The 23,974-nt window shown below is 43.3% G+C and overlaps 1 protein-coding gene across 3 annotated transcripts in view; it reads right to left on the bottom strand.

Moving 5' to 3' along the window:
* The window catches only part of lama1 (laminin, alpha 1), a 386,693-nt gene that overhangs the window by 59,028 nt on the left and 303,691 nt on the right, over nucleotides 1-23,974 (bottom strand). For all 3 annotated transcript variants that reach the window (XM_068031281.1, XM_068031282.1, XM_068031283.1), the window contains exons 41-45: nucleotides 12,951-13,053; nucleotides 6,230-6,346; nucleotides 4,917-5,099; nucleotides 4,488-4,642; nucleotides 2,864-3,007 (exon numbers count right to left, since the gene is read on the bottom strand). In XM_068031281.1, the coding sequence (XP_067887382.1) occupies nucleotides 2,864-3,007; nucleotides 4,488-4,642; nucleotides 4,917-5,099; nucleotides 6,230-6,346; nucleotides 12,951-13,053 (702 nt within the window). The remainder of the gene's footprint in view (nucleotides 1-2,863; nucleotides 3,008-4,487; nucleotides 4,643-4,916; nucleotides 5,100-6,229; nucleotides 6,347-12,950; nucleotides 13,054-23,974) is intronic.

Raw genomic sequence — 23,974 nt, 5'->3', positions numbered from 1 at the left:
GAAATGTTAAAGCAGCATCGTCAGCAAAGAGGAGTTCCCTGATGAGGACTTTCCGTACTTTGGACTTGGCTCTTAGACGATTAAGGTTGAACAACCTGCCGCCTGATCTTGTGTGGAGGAAAATTCCTTCTTCTGAAGCCTTGAACGCATGTGAGAGCAGCAGGGAGAAGAAAATCCCAAAAAGTGTGGGTGCGAGAACACAGCCCTGTTTCACGCCACTCAGGATAGGAAAGGGGTCTGATGAGGTGCTGCTATGTTGAATTGTGCCTTTCATATTGTCATGGAATGAGGTGATGATACTTAGTAGCTTTGGTGGACATCCAATCTTTTGTAATAGTCTGAAGAGACCACGTCTGCTGACGAGGTCAAAGACTTTGGTGAGATCAATGAAAGCAATGTAGAGGGGCATCTGCTGTTCACGGCATTTCTCCTGTATCTGACGAAGAGAGAACAGCATGTCAATGGTCGATCTCTCTGCAAGAAAGCCACACTGTGCCTCAGGGTAGACGCGCTCGGCCAGCTTCTAGAGCCTGTTTAAAGTGACTCGAGCAAAGACTTTCCCCACTATACTAAGCAGGGAGATTCCACGGTAGTTGATGCAGTCACCGCGGTCACCTTTGTTTTTATAGAGGGTGATGATACTGGCATCGCGCATGTCCTGAGGTACTGCTCCCTCATCCCAGCACAGGCAAAGCAGTTCATGTAGTGCTGAGAGTATAGCAGGCTTGGCACTCTTGATTATTTCAAGGGTAATGCTGTCCTTCCCAGGGGCTTTTCCGCTGGCTAGAGAATCAATGGCATCACTGAGTTCCGATTTTGTTGGCTGTACCTCCAGCTCATCCATGACTGGCAGAGACTGGGCTGCATTGAGGGCAGTCTCAGTGACAACATTCTCACTGGAATACAGTTCTAGGTAGTGCTCAACACAGCGGTCCATTTGCTTGCGTTGGTCAGTGATTATGTCCTCTGATTTAGATTTGAGGGGGGCGATCTTCTTGATGGTTGGCCCAAAAGCTCTGTTAATGCCATCATATATTCCTCTGATGTTTCCGGCATCTGAGGCCAGCTGAATATGACTGCATAGGTGTTGCCAGTAGTCATTTGCGCAGTGCCTGGCTGTTCTTTGTGCAGTGCTTCTGGCTGCTTTAAGTGCTACGGATGTTAACTCGCTGGGGGCCAGAAGCGCTGCACAAAGAAGTTAAGGGACTAATGGGCCCATTAAGAAGGATACTATTACAACGGACCGCTCCAGTCAAAGCCCCCAAACAAAATACACAAAATATACGATTCTGATTGTGGTGGGACCAACACACTGATAATTCAATCCCGTCCCTCCACAGATTGCCTGACATATCATATAAAACTTTCCAATTTAAAGAAAGATCCAGCCAAATTGTACCATCTATTAACCCCCCAATGAGGCTAACCAAACCAGGTGTCTTTAAATCAACAAATTAGCTGTTTAATTAGAAAAATTAAATTCTTAAACACTATGAAGATATAAACAACATTTAAAATAGAAAAAAATTAGAGTCCTTGCAAATTTACAGTCCAATGTTGCTTGAAGTCCTCACAGCCATCCGATGGGGAAAAAAGGTTCTTCCACAGTAGAACAGTCCGTAGTAAGTGATGCTTCCTTCTTCAGCGATGGATTTCAACAATTAACAACTTGCAAATACTTTCAATAGAATCAATCTGACATTAGAGTTTTTGAGGGAGAAAAGATTGTCAGTTTAAATGGCCGAGAGCTCTTTTTCAGGTGCTAACACCACAGCTGTCTGTCTGTGTTCTCTGTTAGAACAGACTGTCTCCAACTAAAAAGCCAGTTCAAAATTGAATTGTAACAAATGTATTGCATGTTGCTCAATCCAAGTGGCTGTATCCATGGTAACGAGAACGCACCCTTTCAATTGCAGTCTCTGAATGGCTGTATCCAAGGCAACAAAAATGCACCTTCTCGGTAACTCCAGAGGCCTGCTGGTTCTTAAAGCAGTACTGATCCTTTGCAAGCCTTAAAGGCAAACCACATATTCCCCGGAGAAAAAAAACTATGCAACCAAGACAACAACAATTTTTTTTTAAACTTTGAAACTCATTTTGCATGGCACCCGTTTTGCAAACTGCCTGATATTTTTAAAATACCCTCAACCAGGTAATGCTGATACAAGATGTTAAAGATGCCTTACAACAACCAAATCAAAAGCAGATGCGCCCATCCTGGCTTTTTGGGCAAGTATATCTTTTCAAAATCCAATTCACTACCTATGCATTCTGTTGACTGCAGAAGAAATATTCGAACAAAATAATGAGTTGCTGGGATATCTAAATGGACAACCTTTTTTTAAAACTGTGCCCCACTCCAACCGATCCTGTCCATAACCCATGGCTAAACACCTACTGATACCATTGATGTATTATCAAAACACATTCAAAAATATTTGAAATACATGTATATTATTCAAAAAATTATTTCCACTTGTCAAATTGTACACACGAGAATAAAAACTATTTATGAATTAACTAGTTAGTAAAGAAAGGAAATATTTCTATCAAATTACTGTGAAAGAGTCCTACAGAACCACTTCTACAATCACAAAAAGTTATTGCTCTCTAAATACTAATCTTCCTCACTCACAAGAAAAATGGAACTCTGATTTGGAAAATAATAATTCCATTTCAGTTACTTGGTGATCCATTTTCATTATTTAAATGCATTTGAAGAAGGGTAGTTTGTAAATAGCAATGGCTGCACCAATTGTTTTATTTGTTTTACTATTTCAACAATCTGATTGTCCTCTGATATCGTAACCCTCAACAGGGGAAGCTGCACAATTTGTGTCAGCAGCTGTAACTGGTTACTCACGCTGGTGCTGCTGCCGAGGTAGAACAGTAAGTTTTCTGCTTCAGAGGTTTTCACATTCAGTGTCAGAGTATTGTAATTGCTACTCAATAGTGCTGGCTGGTAGGCACGGATACAATCTCGGTCAGCCGATACTGCCACTTTAATCTGGGAAAAGGTCAAATTGAGGAATAGTATCAAAACTCCCTTAACTATTTGTCTACTTCCGCAAAGCAATCAAACTATTGCTTATTTTATTTAATATATGTGCATAACAGAGGTTGAAATTGAGGACTCACCTTGCTTCTGCATTTGTAACTGTTTGCGTTGTACTCCGACTCAAGTGCATGCACTGGAGCCACTCAGAAATATTCAACATACCAATGCAAAAGTGTAATGTACTGCTGGTAGCTTGGTCTGATATTGACACAAGGGCGACCACCTCCATCGCAAATCCAATGGTTAGTAACTTCTTTTAGAAAGGGCTCACTCCATCAGCTCTTAATCAGTAAAAATGACCTCACAGAATATTGCTACTTGCTCCACAAAAATACTCCAGCTCTGTGTGCTCGCAGCCACCAACCCCCCCCCCCCACAAAAAAATACTCCAGCCCATTAGCAATCCCCGTACACCTGCACTCCCCACCCCCCTGCCAAATAATACTCCAGCCTAATCCCAGACCATGTACGCCTGCACCCACCCCCACAAAATACTCCAGACCATTGCAGGTCCCTGTACACTTGCATTCCCCCCCCCACCCCTGCCCAAAAATACTCCACCCTGCTGCTGCCCCTGTGTAATCACCCCCACTACCTCCCCACCGCCCCATTCACACTGTTTGTCTACTCGGTGTATAGCAATGTCACTGCCTGCCCAATTATCTAAGCAAACAAAACTAGCCCTTAGGATCTATCACTAAAATGCTTACCTGCCTCTACTCCCTTCAGATATTGATACCTTTTATTTACTTGTTATTTTAAGGACAAATTGCAGTTTTTAAAAAATATTTTTAAGAGACGTAGGTGAAAGAGTAAGGCCCACAGTGTAGAACACCACCAATGTTGCAAAAAGGAGGGGAATGAGGCAAGTTTAGGTGTTGCTAATTTGGAGCTTTAAAATCCTGTAGATGTAGGAGGAAGAGAAAACTAAGGTCAGGAGCACTATTTTGAGACACTAACAGTGAATGAGCAGGAGATGGTGTGATGAGCTATTTAAGCAAAAAATACAAAGTAAGTGACCACCAAGCGATTATTTTAAAAACTTTGATGTACAAGCAGCACAGTGGCGCAGTGGTTAGCACCGCAGCCTCACAGCTCCAGTGACCCGGGTTCAATTCTGGGTACTGCCTGTGTGGAGTTTGCAAGTTCTCCCTGTGTCTGCGTGGGTTTCCTCCAGGTGCTCCGGTTTCCTCCCACATGCCAAAGACTTGCTGGTTGATAGGTTAATTGGCCATTATAAATTGCCCCTAGTATAGGTAGGTGGTAGGGAAATATATAGGGACAGGTGGGGATGTGGTAGGAATATGGGATTAGTGTAGGATTAGTATAAATGGGTGGTTGATGGTCGGCACAGACACGGTGGGCCGAAGGGCCTGTTTCAGTGCTGTATCTCTAAAAAAAAATTCACTTGCTCAATGACTACACTTACAGAGGCAGCTTGCTTCCGGGCCTGATTAATCAATTCCTTTATCTCTGATAAATTTCTGCTCAGGTTATCCTCAAGCATTTTCAATGGCTTCAGCCTGTCCAGCAAATAATTGGCTTGAATTTCGATCTCTTGTACCTTTTTTCCAGCAGCCACAGCTGCAAGGGAAAAGAGCAGAAATTAAAATAAAGACAAAACAGGTTTATACTTACATTCTACAAGCTACTGCAATATTAGAGCTGGAAGCAAGAAATCCATTATTCTGGGGTGAACAATGAGGATGGTAATGTGGCAGAAAACTTGATTGCAGGAGTTTTGATTTTTTTAAATTAAAAGTCTGTTTGTTTGTTTTGGTGCTGCACATGTCTCGTCATGCAAATTAAGTGCATTTGTCAAAAATGAACTTTAATCAATTTTTCACTGTAAACTTACCAGTCTTTGCTGAATCATTTATAAGGTCATTTGTTTCTCTGACGGTTTTATTGACCCTTGCCAAAGTGCCAGATGTCCTCAGCAGTTGCCGACTGAACTGCTGAATTTCAGCAAGAGCTGCAGCTGCTGTCAGGTTAGCTGAGATGGTACGATCTTTTGCCTGACGGACTCTAGCAGCAGTACCTGCAATATACAAACGGAAAGGTTCCTTGAAAAGCATCTCAACCCAGCAATGCCTCAAATTTAAAATGATCATGTTTGTGTTCAAATCCCTCCATGGCCTCGCCCCTCCACTCCCCAATCTCTGCAACCTCCTCCAGCCCTACAACCCTCTGAGAACTCTTCATCCCTCCAATCTTGGCCTCCTGTCCATTCCTGATTTCCTTTCGCTGGCAGCTGTAAATTCCTAAGCTCTGGATTTCCCTCCCTAAACCTCTCCACCTCTCTCTTCACCTTTAAGACACTCCTTAAAATCTAACTCTTTGATTCCTGTTGTACTTGCTCCTTATGTGCCTCATGTCAATTTTTTATAATGCTCCTGAGGCATTTTACTATGTTAAAGACATTATATAAATACACGCTACTGCTGTTATTGTGCATTTTGAATCATCTGGGCATAGCACATAGAGGAAAATGGGGCAGGGTGGAGAACAAGCACTAAGGGAGTCCTTCCATTTCTCATCTATGCACCGGGTATCCAGGAGATTCAATTGTGCACAGTAGCGAAAACAGAAAAATTAGCCCCCTGCGTGTTAATTAACCCCTTCAGGGAGGATACATAAATTCCCATCACTACAGTTGTTTTACAACCCGAATTCACAAAACTTCAAGGAGAAAGCTTGAGTGCAGTTCACATCCATTGAACTGACCAATCCCTTTACAGAATTCAGCAGCCAGATCAGTGCTGGCCTACAAAGCTGAGCCCCACCTAACCGTATTCAGGTTTCCTGATATCATGGCACAACCACAGCTGTAATGAACAGAATCTCCATTTTATGTAAAGATAGGGCACATTCTTCTATAGGATTCCATCAATTCCTGAAATACCTGGGTGTGAGTTTAACTTTCACCCATAATATTCACTATCAGACTTTTGGAGGCTGAGGGCTGTTTTTATATGTGTTGGGAGTGTAGCTGTAAATCTCTCTGAATACGTAAATGGAAGGCACTCACTCAGGTCAGCTCTTGATTGCTGCATTGACAATCTGAACATTTCTGAATGGAAATTATACAAAGTCTCAGATCCTTTCATTTCCTCGACAATTAACATTTCCACTTGTTTTTGGCATGTTTGAATTATCTACATTACTTACCATTAGGTAATTCTGCCAGTATCTGTAGGGGCTCACTCAGCTGTCTGCTCACATTAAGTGCGTTGTTCCGAATCTGATCAACTTTCTCCTTCAGTCCATTCAGTTGATTCACAAGCCCTGAACAGTTAACAGAATGAAAGGAGGAGTTTGGACACTACACCCACAGAAGGAACACACTCCTTTACATGGACCCAGAAATAACCCAGATAAAACTTCACAGAATCATAGAATAGTCACAGCACAGAAGGAGGCCATTCAGCCCATTGTACCCATGCCGTATCTCTGCAAGACAATTTAGCTAGTCACGCTCCCCCGCCTTTCCCCCTTGGCCCTGCAGATTGCTTTCCTTCAGCTGCTGATCCAATTCCCTTTTGAAAGCCTCAATTGAATCTGCCTCCACCACACTCAGGCAGTGCATTCTACATCCTAACCACTCGCTGCATTAAAAAGTTTCTCTTATGTTGCATTTGGTTCTTTTCCCAATCACTTTAAATCAGTGTCCTCTGGTTCTGACCCTTCTGCCAATGGTAACAGTTTCTCTCTATCTACTCTGTCCAGACCCTCGTGATTTTGAACACCTCTATCAAATATCCTCTCAACCTTCTCTTCTCTAAGGAGAACAACCCTATCTTCTCCAACCTATCCATGTAACTGAAGCCCCTCATCCCTGAAACCATTCTCGTAAATCTTTTTTGCACCCTCTCTAAAGCCTTCATATCCTTCTTAAAATGCCCAGATTTGGACACAATACTCCAGTTGAGGCAGAACCAATGTTTTATACAGGTTTATCATAACCTTCTTGCTTTTTTAAATTCTTTCATGGGACATGGGTGTTGCTGGCAAGGTCAACATTTGACAGCTGAATGGCTTGCTAAGCCATTTCAGAGGGCAGTTAAGAGTCAACCACATTGTTGTGGGTATGAAGTCACATGTAGGCCAGACCAGGTAAGGAAGGCAGATTTCCTTCCCTAAAGGACATTAGTGAACCAGATGGGTTTTTATGACAATCGATGATAGTTTCATGGCACTATCACTGAGACTAGCTTTTTAATTCCAGATTTTATTAATTAATTGAACTTATTAATTAATTGAATTTAAATTCCACCAGCTGTCGTGCTGGGATTTGACCCCATGTCCTCAGGGCACTAGCCTGGGCCTCTGGATTACTGGTTCAGTGACATTAGCAAGACACCACTGTCTCCCCCATTTTGTACTGTATGCCTCTAGTTATAAAGCTCAGGATCCCGTATGCCTTTTTAACTACTTTCTCAAGCTGCCTAGCCACCTTCAATGGTCTGAGCATATATACGTCACATTTCTCTGTTCCTGCACACCCTTTAGTTTATATTGCCTCTCCTCATTCTTCCTACCAAAACTGGCGTGGAGAAAACTTTGAACTTTTTTGCTGATCTCTGAAAGCAACAGATACTCTAGGATATTAGACTAACATTATTCCAGTCTGACATGTTATATTCCACCGATTATTCTCCTATGATCAGAGTCATTTGTTCTTAATAACTTAAAAAAGTGGGACCTGAAAGGGCATTTTGGTCCAACGGACTTGCGCTTCTCAGAGATTGGTGTGAATGTTTACTTTTACTGGTGGGCAGTAGTGGGTCAGTTGCCAGAGAGATTTTTGTTAACCATAGCTATGAAGGGATATGGGTCAAAGGCAGGTATAAAAAGTTAGATCGCAGGTCAGCCATGATCTCTTTCAATGGCGGAACAGGCTCGAGGGGCAGAATGGCCTACTCATATTCATATGTTCCTGTTTCAGATCCTGCCCAATTATTGTTGCCATGGAAGTCAATAGCGATGAAAATCAGGTGGTGTGGAAAATGTGCAGCTGATCATCCGACGCTCGCTTTCTGCCCAGGTGAACATTCTCTGAAATCCTGTGCCCTTCCCCCCCCCACCGGGAGCGGCTGGGAGGTGGGCACGGTGCCATTCCTGTGCCTACCCACCTCCACTGATATTTTAGCAGCAGCGGGGGAGGTGGTGGGTGGCCCGTCTGACCATACGCCTTAACTTAAGGACCTCTTCCTGCCACTGGTATTTTACCAGAGGTGGTTGGGCATTTTGCCACCAGAGAGGCCGCCGATTAAAACCCTCCTGATCAGGCTCCTGCCGCATTTTTTTTTATTCATTCATGGGATGTGGGCATCGCTGGCCAGGCCAGCATTAATTGCCCATCCCTAATTGCCCTTGAGTGGTGGTGAGCTGCCTTCTTGAACCGCTGCAGTCCATGTGGGGTAGGTACACCCACAGTGCTGTTAGGAAGGGAGTTCCAGGATTTTGACCCAGCAACAGCGAAGGAACGGCGATATAGTTCCAAGTCAGGATGGTGTGTGACTTGGAGGGGAAATTGCAGGTGGTGGTGTTCCTATGTATTTGCTGCCCTTGTCCTTCTAGTTGGTAGAGGTCACAGGTTTGGAAAGTGCTGTCTAAGGAGTCTTGGTGCATTGCTGCAGTGCATCTTGTAGATGGTACAAAAACAAGAAATGCTGGAATCACTCAGCAGGTCTGGCAGCATCTGTGGAAAGAGAAGCAGAGTTAACGTTTCGGGTCAGTGACCCTTCTTCGGAACTGACAAATATTAGAAAGGTCACAGAATGCTGAGTGATTCCAGCATTTCTTGTTTTTGTTTCAGATTTCCAGCATCCGCAGTATTTTGCTTTTATTGTAGATGGTACACACTGTTCCACTGTGCGTCGGTGGTGGAGGGAGTGAATGTTTGCAGATGGGATGCCAATCAAGCGGGCTGCTTTGTCCTGGATGGTGTCGAGCTTCTTGAGTGTTGTTGGAGCTGCACCCATCCAGGTAAGTGGAGAGTATTCCATCACACTCCTGACTTGTGCCTTGTAGATGGTGGAGAGGCTTTGGGGAGTCAGGAGGTGAGTTACTCGCCACAGGATTCCTAGCCTCTGACCTGCTCTTGTAGCCATGGTATTTATATGGCTACTCCTGTTCAATTTCTGGTCAATAGTAGCCCCTAGGATGTTGATAGTGGGGGAATCAGCGATGGTAATGCCATTGAATGTCAAGGCGAGATGGTTAGATTCTCTCTTGTTAGAGATGGTCACTGCCTGGCACTTGTGTGGCGCAAATGTTACTTGCCACTTATCAGCCCAAGCCTGGATATTGTCCAAGTCTTGCTGCATTTCTACACGGACTGCTTCAGTATCTGAGGAGTCACGAATGGTGCTGACCTTATGATTGAAGGAAGGTCATTGATGAAGCAGCTGAAGATGGTTGGGCCTAGGTCACTACCCTGAGGAACTCCTGCAGTGATGTCCTGGAGCGCAGATGATTGACTTCCAACAACCCCAACCATCTTCCTTTCCGCTAGGTATGACTCCAAACAGGGAGGGTTTTCCCCTTGAATCCCATTGACTTCAGTTTTGCTAGGGCTCCTTGATGCCATACTCGGTCGAATGCTGCCTTGATGTCAAGGGCAGTCACTCTCACCTCACCTCTTGAGTTCAGCTCTTTTGTCCATGTTTGAACCAATGCTGTCATGAGGTCAGGAGCTGAGTGGCCCTGGCGGAACCCAAACTGAGCGTCACTGAGCAGGTTATTGCTAAGCAAGTGCCGCTTGATGGCACTATTGCTGACACCTTCCATCACTTTACTGATGATTGAGAGTAGGCTGATGGGGCGGTTATTGGCCGGGTTGGATTTGTCCTGTTTTTTGTGTACAGGACATACCTGGGCAATTTTCCACATTGCAGGGTAGACGCCAGTGTTGTAGCTGTACTGGAACAGCTTGGCTAGGGGCGCGGCAAGTTCTGGAGGACAGGTCTTCAGTACTATTGCCGGAATATTGTCAGGGACCATAGCCTTTGCGGTATCCAGTGCCTTCAGCCATTTCTTGATATCGCGCGGAGTGAATCGAATTGGCTGATGTCTGGCATCTGTGATGCTGGGAACTTCAGGAGGAGGCCGAAATGGATTATCAACTCGACACTTCTGGCTGAAGATTGTTGCAAATGCTTCAGCCTTATCTTGCGCACTGATGTGCTGGGCTCCCCACCATCGAGGATGGGGATATTTGTGGAACCATCTCCTCCAGTTAGTTGCTTAATTGTCCACCACCATTCACGGCTGGATATGGCAGGACTGCAGAGCTGAGATCTGATCCGTTGGTTATGGGATCGCTTAGCTCTGTCTGTCACATGCTGCTTATGCAGTTTGGCACGTAGATAATCCTGTGTTGTCGCTTCACCAGGTTGACACCTCATTTTGAGGTATGCCTGGTGCTGCTCCTGGCATGCTCTCCTGCACTCTTCATTGAACCAGGGTTGGTCTCCTGGTTTGATGGTAATGGTAGAGTGGGGGATATGCCGGGCCATGAGGTTACAGATTGTGATTGAGTACAATTCTGCTGCTGCTGATGGCCCACAGCGCCTCATGGATGCCCAGTTTTGCATTGCTAGATCTGTTCGAAATCTATCCCATTTAGCATGGTGGTAGTGTCACACAACACAAAGGAGGGTATCCGCAATGTGAAGGCGGGACTTCGTCTCCACAACGACTGTGCGGTGGTCACTCCTGCCAATACTGTCACGGACAGATGCATCTGCGGCAGGCAGATTGGTGAGGACGAGGTCAAGTATATTTTCCCCTCTTGTTGGTTCCCTCAGCACCTGCTACATCCCAGAGGAAGACTGACCCTGCCCTCGCGATCGACACACCTCCCTCTTGCCAGGGTCTGGATGATTGGCCTTGGTGAGCTCTGATCCCACTTAACTTCTCCTCCGGCCTCCATTACTGCTGCAGTCCCAGCAGTAGCCTCCGCTCCTGATGGCGCTGCTGGGACTGAAGAGCTGCCAGCCCTCTGATTGGTTGGCAGCTCTTGGAGGCAGGACATCCTGCCTCAGAAGGGTGGAAGCAATGAACTCAGGCAATTAATTGCCTGAGCCACAAAAAATACTTTATATCCGTTGGGTGGAGTCACTGTCTCCTCGTTACATCCCAGCCAAAGGGCTGGAATTTTGTTGAGGCCCCAACGTCAGGCTCCGTGGCGGGGGGTGTGGGTGGAAGATCGCAGTAGTAACAGTCTGCCATGGAGCCCAACGCCAGGATTGCCAGCCCAATCTTCCCAGCAGCGCAGAGGCTCCGTGGTGGCCGTCCCCCACGGCTCAGTGATGGGCCGCGACTTTAAATATTTAAATAAAGGCAATGGATACATTTACCTACAATTCCCCGCGATCTTACTGGCTGTCTGCGATCTTGCCTGTGGTGACTGGCACTCACACGCCTTCACTTTCCCGTCCAGGGAAAGCTGGCGCCACCGAGGTGGGGAAGGGGTGAACTTTGGAGTTTTAGTGTAGTGGGGGGGAGGTGGGGGGGAGCGGGTGAGAGAACAGGTTTAAATTTGCACGTGTAGTATAGGGGTGGGGGGGAAGGGGTGACTTCTGCACTTTGAGCAGTTGGAGGGGAGAGGTCAAATCAACAATGCAAGTATTTTTTTGGGGGGGTGTCCTTTCATTTTCATTGTATGGGCGGGGAAACGGGTCAGAAATTAATTTTCAGTGAACGGGGGGGGAAAGGGTACAGGGTTCCATTGTGCAGGTCTGGCAGCCCTTATTATAATGAGCCACCGCGAGCTAGATCGTGGTGGCATGGCAGTGCGTGCCCCCCTCCTTTCCTTTGCCCGCTGCTACCCCTGGCAGTGGGAGAATAACATTCAGCCCATAGTGTGCAATCTGCACCAATATAGAACCTGAGGAAACTAAACAACTGCAGGTCCAACATCAAGTGGATGAAGCTCTATGAATTATCTCCCTTCATCCAGGATAAACTAATAACCTGCAGGGTATCAATCAGACATTGCAATATCCATTGGCAGTTGCTACTTGTTCTCTAGAGATGACATTTGCATGGTCTTGGAATCTCATAAGGTTTTAACCAGCTCCCCCCACACCCCAACCACCCAGCAGTGGGCTGGCAGTTAAAATGTGACATACCTCTCCAATCCTGCTGCCTTTCTGTGGGTCCCCATAATAATCTGCTCTTTTTTTAGAAGGTGAGTGGGGCACTTTGTGGCGAGGAGGAGCTGGGGGGCAGAAGTGTTCCAGAAAGGCAAGTTCATTTTAAATTCCTATCAGGTTTGCTGTGGCCTAGCAGAGGCAGGATGTTCCATCGGGCCCTGCAACGATACTATGGGCAGACTCTGGTTTGGAGTTCCCTCGCCATCTCCCTCCCACAATGCCCTTCCAACCCTCCCTCCCCTCCAACCTACACACTCACCTCAGTGCCGAGGACCCCTGCCAGGGGCCAGCTAATCCTCAAAATCCCACTGTGACCCAACAGCCAGGTAGCTCTTACCACTGGATTCGGGCAGGAAACTGACCGTGGATATGTAGATGAGGCCCAAGAGTTAAAAGCTGCCCGACCTCACGCTGCGGAGGGACAGGGGCTTCCTGCCCATCCTGCTTTCCATGTTTTCCGCAGAGTGATTTAAACAAAAACCTAGATCTATGCTTATTAGAAAGGAAAATTTTTCGCTGTAATCATAGAAAGTTACAGCACAGAAAGAGGCCATTTGCCTCATTAAGCCTGTGCTAGCTCTTTGTAGGAGCTATCCAATTAGTTCCAATCCTCTACTCTTTCCTCTACTATAGCCCAGAAAATTTTTCCTTCATTCAGTTCAATGGTTTCCACCAATAACAAAGTGCTGAGATTAATACTGAACAACTAAATTGGTCAAGTTATTCACCAGTAGTTTTCCTTTTTAAATCATTTACATCACTCAGGAGCTTTGAACTGTGCTGAGCTGACTCCTTGCCGACCTCCTCAAGTGGCTTTTGAGGACCCATGATCTAGTAAAATGGTACAAAAGCAACATTTAGTGCAAGATTAATAGACCTGTTACATATGCGGCAGTAAAGTTCACACACTGAAAACTACATTAAGTTGTGACAGCCAATAATATAAATAATGTACGAGTACAATAATAGCTGTTGGCATTCAATAGGGTTATTTTGTAAGTGCATTTTTATATAATATTTAAAGTGTTTCTGCACTGATATAATTCCGCTTCGGAATTTGATTGATCTATTTCTTCACTCTGGATGAGAGACACCAACAGTGTAAAACCCAGGCAGGTAGTACCACAGTCAATGATGATTTAAAGCACTCCTCTAATAAAGTGTTGGAAAAGACATTGAGGAGGACAGTATAAACAAGATGAAGAGAAAGCCAGATAAGGTTCTGGAGAGAGAAGAGAATAAGGAATATGGTGGTTTATGGGATTGAAATGTATTAAACAAGACACAGATCTGATGGTCGCAATGGCTTTTAAATAGATCTAAAAATATTTATGTTCCTATGTGCCATTAAATGATTTTAGGTAAAACAGCAGGCTAATACTGTATATAACAGCCACCTACAAGTGTTACAGTGATCCATGAAAGTATGTTTGGACCATTGGAAGACCAAATTAAGTTCAAACCAACTGTTAAGTCTAGTAACAAAAAAAGGACTATCAATGAGCAACTGCATGGCTCAGCAAAAGGTAAGCAACTTTATTGGCTTGGGAGTATTTCCAACAACTTTGCGTGGTAGCAATAACTGATCCAGTGCAAATAATGTGCTCCTCACTCCTCCTCAGTTTAATGTTCTCCTCAATATAATGTGCTCCTCACTCCTCCTCAGTTTAATGTTCTCCTCAATATAATGTGCTCCTCACTCCTCCTCAGTTTAATGTTCTCCTCACTCCTCCTCAGTTTAATGTTCTCCTCACTCCTCCTCAGTCTAATGTTCTCCTCATTATAATGTTCTCCTCACTCATCTTTACTCCAATGTTCTTCTCACTCCTCAATATAATGTTCTTCTCACTCCTCCTCAGTTTAATGTTCTCCTCAATATAATGTTCTTCTCACTCCTCCTCAGTTTAATGTTCTCCTCAATATAATGTTCTCCTCACTCCTCCTCAGTCTAATGTTCTCCTCATTATAATGTTCTCCTCACTCATCTTTACTCCAATGTTCTTCTCACTCCTCCACAGTTTAATGTTCTCCTCAATATAATGTGCTCCTCACTCCTCCTCAGTCTAATGTTCTCCTCATTATAATGTTCTCCTCACTCATCTTTACTACAATGTTCTTCTCACTCCTCCTCAGTTTAATGTTCTCCTCAATATAATGTTCTTCTCACTCCTCCTCAGTTTAATGTTCTCAATATAATGTTCTCCTCACTCCTCCTCAGTTTAATGTTCTCCTCAATACAATGTTCTTCTCACTTCTCCTCAGTCTAATGTTCTTCTCACTCCTCCTCAGTTTAATGTTCTCCTCAATATAATGTTCTCCTCACTCCTCCACAGTTTAATGTTCTCCTCAATATAATGTGCTCCTCACTCCTCCTCAGTCTAATGTTCTCCTCAATATAATGTTCTTCTCACTCCTCCTCAGTTTAATGTTCTCCTCAATATAATGTTCTTCTCACTCCTCCTCAGTTTAATGTTCTCCTCAATATAATGTTCTTCTCACTCCTCCTCAGTTTAATGTTCTCCTCAATATAATGTTCTTCTCACTTCTCCTCAGTCTAATGTTCTTCTCACTCCTCCTCAGTTTAATGTTCTCCTCAATATAAGGTTCTCCTCACTCCTCCACAGTTTAATGTTCTCCTCAATATAATGTGCTCCTCACTCCTCCTCAGTCTAATGTTCTCCTCATTATAATGTTCTCCTCACTCATCTTTACTCTAATGTTCTTCTCACTCCTCCTCAGTTTAATGTTCTCCTCAATATAATGTTCTCCTCACTCCTCCACAGTTTAATGTTCTCCTCAATATAATGTGCTCCTCACTCCTCCTCAGTCTAATGTTCTCCTCAATATAATGTTCTTCTCACTCCTCCTCAGTTTAATGTTCTCCTCAATATAATGTTCTTCTCACTCCTCCTCAGTTTAATGTTCTCCTCAATATAATGTTCTTCTCACTCCTCCTCAGTTTAATGTTCTCCTCAATATAATGTTCTTCTCACTTCTCCTCAGTCTAATGTTCTTCTCACTCCTCCTCAGTTTAATGTTCTCCTCAATATAAGGTTCTCCTCACTCCTCCACAGTTTAATGTTCTCCTCAATATAATGTGCTCCTCACTCCTCCTCAGTCTAATGTTCTCCTCATTATAATGTTCTCCTCACTCATCTTTACTCTAATGTTCTTCTCACTCCTCCTCAGTTTAATGTTCTCCTCAACATAATGTTCTTCTCACTCCTCCTCAGTTTAATGTTCTCCTCAATATAATGTTCTCCTCACTCCTCCTCAGTCTAATGTTCTCCTCATTATAATGTTCTCCTCACTCATCTTTACTCTAATGTTCTTCTCACTCCTCCTCAGTTTAATGTTCTCCTCAATATAATGTTCTTCTCACTCCTCCTCAGTTTAATGTTCTCCTCAATATAATGTTCTTCTCACTTCTCCTCAGTTTAATGTTCTCCTCAATATAATGTTCTTCTCACTCCTCCTCAGTTTAATGTTCTCCTCAATATAATGTTCTCCTCACTCCTCCTCAGCTTAAGGTTCTCCTCACTCCTCCTCAGTTTAATGTTCTCCTCACTCCTCCTCAGTTTAATGTTCCCCTCAATATAATGTTCTCCTCACTCCTGCTCAGTTTAATGTTCTCCTCAATATAATGTTCTCCTCACTCCTGCTCAGTTTAATGTTCTCCTCCTCAGTTTAATGTTCTCCTCAATATAATGTGCTCCTCACTCCTCCTCAGTCTAATGTTCTCCTCAATATAATGTTCTCCTCACTCCTCCTCAGTCTAATGTTCTCCTCAATATAATGTTCTCCTCACTCCTGCTCAGTTTAATGTTCTCCTCCTCAGTTTAATGTTCTCCTCAATATAATGTGCTCCTCACTCCTCCTCAGTCTAATGGTCTCCTCAATATAACGTTCTCCTCACTCCTGCTCAGTTTGATGTTCTCCTCCTCAGTTTAATGTTCTCCTCAATATAATGTGCTCCTCACTCCTCCTCAGTTTAATGTTCTCCTCACTCCTCCACAGCTTAATGTTCTCCTCAATATAATGTGCTCCTCACTCCTCCTCAGTTTAATGTTCTCCTCACTCCTCCTCAGTCTAATGTTCTCCTCATTATAATGTTCTCCTCACTCATCTTTACTCTAATGTTCTTCTCACTCCTCCTCAGTTTAATGTTCTCCTCAATATAATGTTCTTCTCACTCCTCCTCAGTTTAATGTTCTCCTCAATATAATGTTCTCCTCACTCCTCCTCAGCTTAAGGTTCTCCTCACTCCTCCTCAGTTTAACGTTCTCCTCACTCCTCCTCAGTTTAATGTTCCCCTCAATATAATGTTCTCCTCACTCCTGCTCAGTTTAATGTTCCCCTCAATATAATGTTCTCCTCACTCCTGCTCAGTTTAATGTTCTCCTCACTCCTGCTCAGTTTAATGTTCTCCTCAATATAATGTGCTCCTCACTCCTCCTCAGTTTAATGTTCTCCTCACTCCTCCTCCGTCTAATGTTCTCCTCATTATAATGTTCTCCTCACTCATCTTTACTCTAATGTTCTTCTCACTCCTCCTCAGTTTAATGTTCTCCTCAATATAATGTTCTTCTCACTTCTCCTCAGTTTAATGTTCTCCTCAATATAATGTTCTTCTCACTCCTCCTCAGTTTAATGTTCTCCTCAATATAATGTTCTCCTCACTCCTCCTCAGCTTAAGGTTCTCCTCACTCCTCCTCAGTTTAATGTTCTCCTCAATATAATGTTCTCCTCACTCCTGCTCAGTTTAATGTTCTCCTCACTCCTGCTCAGTTTAATGTTTTCCTCAATATAATGTTCTCCTCACTCCTGCTCAGTTTAATGTTCTCCTCCTCAGTTTAATGTTCTCCTCAATATAATGTGCTCCTCACTCCTCCTCAGTCTAATGTTCTCCTCAATATAATGTTCTCCTCACTCCTCCTCAGTCCAATGTTCTCCTCAATATAATGTTCTCCTCACTCCTGCTCAGTTTAATGTTCTCCTCCTCAGTTTAATGTTCTCCTCAATATAATGTGCTCCTCACTCCTCCTCAGTCTAATGGTCTCCTCAATATAATGTTCTCCTCACTCCTGCTCAGTTTAATGTTCTCCTCCTCAGTTTAATGTTCTCCTCAATATAATGTGCTCCTCACTCCTCCTCAGTTTAATGTTCTCCTCACTCCTCCACAGCTTAATGTTCTCCTCAATATAATGTGCTCCTCACTCCTCCTCAGTTTAATGTTCTCCTCACTCCTCCTCAGTCTAATGTTCTCCTCATTATAATGTTCTCCTCACTCATCTTTACTCTAATGTTCTTCTCACTCCTCCTCAGTTTAATGTTCTCCTCAATATAATGTTCTTCTCACTCCTCCTCAGTTTAATGTTCTCCTCAATATAATGTTCTCCTCACTCCTCCTCAGCTTAAGGTTCTCCTCACTCCTCCTCAGTTTAATGTTCTCCTCACTCCTCCTCAGTCTAATGTTCTCCTCACTCCTCCTCAGTTTAATGTTCCCCTCAATATAATGTTCTCCTCACTCCTGCTCAGTTTAATGTTCTCCTCACTCCTGCTCAGTTTAATGTTCTCCTCAATATAATGTTCTCCTCACTCCTGCTCAGTTTAATGTTCTCCTCCTCAGTTTAATGTTCTCCTCAATATAATGTGCTCCTCACTCCTCCTCAGTCTAATGTTCTCCTCAATATAATGTTCTCCTCACTCCTCCTCAGTCTAATGTTCTCCTCAATATAATGTTCTGCTCACTCCTGCTCAGTTTAATGTTCTCCTCCTCAGTTTAATGTTCTCCTCAATATAATGTGCTCCTCACTCCTCCTCAGTCTAATGTTCTCCTCAATATAATGTTCTCCTCACTCCTGCTCAGTTTAATGTTCTCCTCCTCAGTTTAATGTTCTCCTCAATATAATGTGCTCCTCACTCCTCCTCAGTTTAATGTTCTCCTCACTCCTCCACAGCTTAATGTTCTCCTCAATATAATGTGCTCCTCACTCCTCCTCAGTTTGATGTTCTCCTCACTCCTCCTCAGTCTAATGTTCTCCTCATTATAATGTTCTCCTCACTCATCTTTACTCTAATGTTCTCCTCACTCCTCCTCAGTTTAATGTTCGCCTCAATATAATGTTCTCCTCACTCCTCCTCAGCTGAAGGTTCTCTTCACTCCTCCTCAGTTTAATGTTTTCCTCACTCCTCCTCAGTCTAATGTTCTCCTCACTCCTCCTCAGTCTAATGTTCCCCTCAATATAATGTTCTCCTCACTCCTGCTCAGTTTAATGTTCTCCTCACTCCTGCTCAGTTTAATGTTCTCCTCAATATAATGTGCTCCTCGCTCCTCCTCAGACTAATGTTCTCCTCAATATAATGTTCTCCTCACTCCTGCTCAGTTTAATGTTCTCCTCCTCAGTCAAATGTTCTCCTCACTCCTCCTCAGTTTAATGTTCCCCTCAATATAATGTACTCCTCACTCCTCCTCAGACTCATGTTCTCCTCAATATAATGTTCTCCTAACTCCTGCTCAGTTTAATGTTCTCTTCCTCAGTTTAATGTTCTCCTCAATATAATGTGCTCCTCACTCCTCCTCAGTTTAATGTTCTCCTCACTCCTCCACAGCTTAATGTGCTCCTCAATACAATGTTCTTCTCACTTCTCCTCAGTCAAATGTTCTCCTCACTCCTGCTCAGTTTAATGTTCTCCTCAATACAATGTGCTCCTCACTCCTCCTCAGACTCATGTTCTCCTCAATATAATGTTCTCCTCACTCCTGCTCAGTTTAATGTTCTCCTCCTCAGTTTAATGTTCTCCTCAATATAATGTGCTCCTCACTCCTCCTCAGTTTAATGTTCTCCTCACTCCTCCACAGCTTAATGTTCTCCTCAATATAATGTGCTCCTCACTCCTCCTCAGTTTAATGTTCTCCTCACTCCTCCTCAGTCTAATGTTCTCCTCATTATAATGTTCTCCTCACTCATCTTTACTCTAATGTTCTTCTCACTCCTCCTCAGTTTAATGTTCTCCTCAATATAATGTTCTTCTCACTCCTCCTCAGTTTAATGTTCTCCTCAATATAATGTTCTCCTCACTCCTCCTCAGTTTAATGTTCTCCTCACTCCTCCTCAGTTTAATGTTCTCCCCACTCCTCCTCAGTTTAATGTTCTCCTCAATATAATGTTCTTCTCACTCCTCCTCAGTTTAATGTTCTCCTCAATATAATGTTCTCCTCACTCCTCCTCAGTTTAATGTTCTCCTCAATATAATGTTCTCCTCACTCCTCCTCAGTTTAACGTTCTCCTCACTCCTCCTCAGTTTAATGTTCTCCTCACTCCTCCTCAGTTTAATGTTCTCCCCACTCCTCCTCAGTTTAATGTTCTCCCCACTCCTCCTCAGTTTAATGTTCTCCCCACTCCTTCTCAGATTAATGTTCTCCTCAATATACTGTTCTCCACAATCCTCCTCAGTTTAATGTTCTCCTCACTCCTTCTCAGCTTAATGTTCTCCTCAATATAATGTTCTCCTCACTCCTCCTCAGTTTAATGTTCTCCTCAATATAATGTTCTCCTCACTCCTCCTCAGTTTAATGTTCTCCTCACTCCTCCTCAGTTTAATGTTCTCCCCACTCCTCCTCAGTTTAATGTTCTCCTCAATATAATGTTCTCCTCACTCCTTCTCAGTTTAATGTTCTCCTCACTCCTCCTCAGTTTAATGTTCTCCCCACTCCTCCTCAGTTTAATGTTCTCCTCAATATAATGTTCTCCACAATCCTCCTCAGTTTAATGTTCTCCTCACTCCTCCTCAGTTTAATGATCTCCTCACTTCTACTCAGTCTAATGTTCTCCTCACTTCTACTCAGTCTAATGTTCTCCTCACTCCTCCTCAGTTTAATGTGCTCCTCACTCCTCCTCAGTTTAATGTTCTCATCACTCTTCCTCAGTTTAATGTTCTCCTCACTTCTCCTCTGTCTAATGTTCTCCTCATTGTAATGTTCTCCTCACTCCTCCTTAGTCTAATGTTCTCCTCAGACCTCCTCAGTTTAATGTTCTCCTCACTCCTCCTCAGTTTAATGTGCTCCTCACTCCTCCTCAGTTTAATGTTCTCCTCACTCCTCCTCAGTTTAATGTGCTCCTCAGTCCTCCTCAGTTTAATGTTCTCCTCACTCCTCCTCAGTTTAATGTGCTCCTCACTCCTCCTCAGTCTAATGTTCTCCTCACTCCTCCTCAGTTTAATGTTCTCCTCACTCCTCCTCAGTTTAATGTGCTCCTCACTCCTCCTCAGTTTAATGTTCTCCTCAATATAATGTTCTCCTCAATCCTCCTCAGTTTAATGTTCTCCTCACTCCTCCTCAGTTTAATGTTCTCCTCACTTCTCCTCAGTCTAATGTTCTCCTCATTATAATGTTCTCCTCACTCCTCCTCAGTCTAATGTTCTCCTCACACCTCCCCAGTTTAATGATCTCCTCAGTCTAATGTTCTCCTCACTCCTCCTCAGTTTAATTTTCTCCTCACTCCTCAGTTTAATGTTCTCCTCACTCCTCCTCAGTCTAATGTTCTCCTCAGTCCTCCTCAGTCTAATGTTCTCACTTCTCCTCAGTCTAATGTTCTCCTCAGTCCTCCTCAGTTTAATGTTCTCCTCACTCCTTCTCAGCTTAATGTTCTCCTCAATATAATGTTCTCCTCACTCCTCCTCAGTTTAATGTTCTCCTCAATATAATGTTCTCCTCACTCCTCCTCAGTTTAATGTTCTCCCCACTCCTCCTCAGTTTAATGTTCTCCTCAATATAATGTTCTCCTCACTCCTCCTCAGTTTAATGTTCTCCTCAATATAATGTTCTCCTCACTCCTCCTCAGTTTAATGTTCTCCTCACTCCTACTCAGTTTAATGTTCTCCCCACTCCTCCTCAGTTTAATGTTCTCCTCAATATAATGTTCTCCACAATCCTCCTCAGTTTAATGTTCTCCTCACTCCTCCTCAGTTTAATGATCTCCTCACTTCTACTCAGTCTAATGTTCTCCTCACTTCTACTCAGTCTAATGTTCTCCTCACTCCTCCTCAGTTTAATGTGCTCCTCACTCCTCCTCAGTTTAATGTTCTCATCACTCTTCCTCAGTTTAATGTTCTCCTCACTTCTCCTCTGTCTAATGTTCTCCTCATTGTAATGTTCTCCTCACTCCTCCTTAGTCTAATGTTCTCCTCAGACCTCCTCAGTTTAATGATCTGCTCACTTCTCCTCAGTCTAATGTTCTCCTCACTCCTCCTCAGTTTAATGTTCTTCTCACTCCTCCTCAGTTTAATGTTCTCCTCACTCCTCCTCAGTTTAATGTTCTCCTCACTCCTCCTCAGTCTAATGTTCTCCTCACACCTCCCCAGTTTAATGATCTCCTCAGTCTAATGTTCTCCTCACTCCTCCTCAGTTTAATTTTCTCCTCACTCCTCAGTTTAATGTTCTCCTCACTCCTCCTCAGTCTAATGTTCTCCTCAGTCCTCCTCAGTCTAATGTTCTCACTTCTCCTCAGTCTAATGTTCTCCTCAGTCCTCCTCAGTTTAATGTTCTCCTCACTCCTCCTCAGTTTAATGTTCTCCCCACTCCTCCTCAGTTTAATGTTCTCCTCAGTCCTCCTCAGTTTAATGTTCTCCCCACTCCTCCTCAGTTTAATGTTCTCCTCAGTCCTCCTCAGTTTAATGTTCTCCTCACTCCTCCTCAGTCTAATGCACTCCTCACTCCTCCTCAGTCTAATGTTCTCCTCAGTCCTCCTCAGTTTAATGTTCTCCTCACTCCTCCTCAGTCTAATGCACTCCTCTTTCCTCCTCAGTCTAATGTTCTCCTCAGTCCTCCTCAGTTTAATGTTCTCCTCACTCCTCCTCAGTCTAATGCTCTCCTCAGTCCTCCTCAGTTTAATGTTCTCCTCACTTCTCCTCAGTTTAATGTTCTCCTCAATATAATGTTCTCCTCAATCCTCCTCAGTTTAATGTTCTCCTCACTCCTCCTCAGTCTAATGTTCTCTTCACTCCTCCTCAGTTTAATGTTCTCCTCACTCCTCCTCAGTCTAATGTTCTCGTCAGTCCTCCTCAGTTTAATGTTCTCCTCACTCCTCCTCAGTCTAATGCTCTCCTCAGTCCTCCTCAGTTTAATGTTCTCCTCACTTCTCCTCAGTTTAATGTTCTCCTCAATATAATGTTCTCCTCAATCCTCCTCAGTTTAATGTTCTCCTCACTCCTCCTCAGTCTAATGTCCTCTTCACTCCTCCTCAGTTTAATGTTCTCCTCACTTCTCCTCATTCTAATGTTCTCCTCACTCCTCCTCAGTCTAATGTTCTCCTCAGTCCTCCTCAGTTTAATGTTCTCCTCATTATAATGTTCTCTCACTCATCTTCACCCGAATGTTCTCCTCACTCCTCCTCAGTCTAATGTTCTCCTCACTCACCTTCAGTTTAATGTTCTCCTCATTATAATGTTCTCCTCACTCCTCTTCAGTCTAATGTTCTCTTCAATCTAATGTTCTCCTCACTCACCTTCACTCTAATGTTATCCTCACTCATCTTCAGTTTAATGTTCTCTTCAATCTAATGTTATCCTCACTCATCTTCAGTTTAATGTTCTCCTCATTATAATGTTCTCCTCACTCCTCTTCAGTCTAATGTTCTCCTCACTCATCTTCAGTTTAATGTTCTCCTCATTATAATGTTCTCCCCACTCATCTTCAGTCTAATGTTATCCTCACTCATCTTCAGTTTAATGTTCTCCTCATTATAATGTTCTCCTCACTCCTCTTCAGTCTAATGTTCTCCTCACTCATCTTCAGTTTAATGTTCTCCTCATTATAATGTTCTCCCCACTCATCTTCAGTCTAATGTTCTCCTCACTCATCTTCAGTTTAATGTTCTCCTCATTATAATGTTCTCCTCACTCCTCTTCAGTCTAATGTTCTCCTCACTCATCTTCAGTTTAATGTTCTCCTCATTATAATGTTCTCCTCACTCCTCTTCAGTCTAATGTTCTCCTCACTCATCTTCAGTTTAATGTTCTCCTCATTATAATGTTCTCCTCACTCCTCTTCAGTCTAATGTTCTCCTCACTCATCTTCAGTTTAATGTTCTCCTCATTATAATGTTCTCCTCACTCATCTTCAGTTTAATGTTCTCCTCATTATAATGTTCTCCTCACTCATCTTCAGTTTAATGTTCTCCTCATTATAATGTTCTCCCCACTCATCTTCAGTCTAATGTTCTCCTCACTCATCTTCAGTTTAATGTTCTCCTCATTATAATGTTCTCCCAACTCATCTTCAGTTTAATGTTCTCTTCAATCTGATGTTCTCCTCACTCACATTCACTCTAATGTTATCCTCACTCATCTTCAGTCTAATGTTCTCCTCACTCATCTTCAGTTTAATGTTCTCCTCATTATAATGTTCTCCTCACTCATCTTCAGTCTAATGTTCTCCTCACTCATCTTCAGTTTAATGTTCTCCTCATTATAATGTTCTCCTCACTCATCTTCAGTTTAATGTTCTCCTCATTATAATGTTCTCCTCACTCATCTTCAGTTTAATGTTCTCCTCATTATAATGTTCTCCTCACTCATCTTCAGTCTAATGTTCTCCTCACTCATCTTCAGTTTAATGTTCTCCTCATTATAATGTTCTCCTCACTCATCTTCAGTTTAATGTTCTCCTCATTATAATGTTCTCCTCACTCATCTTCAGTCTAATGTTCTGCTCACTCATCTTCAGTTTAATGATCTCCTCACTTCTCATCAG

This window comes from Heterodontus francisci, chromosome 5 (genome assembly GCF_036365525.1).
Source record: "Heterodontus francisci isolate sHetFra1 chromosome 5, sHetFra1.hap1, whole genome shotgun sequence".
Lineage (NCBI taxonomy): Eukaryota > Metazoa > Chordata > Chondrichthyes > Heterodontiformes > Heterodontidae > Heterodontus > Heterodontus francisci.
This window is presented reverse-complemented; position numbering and strand designations above follow the sequence as displayed.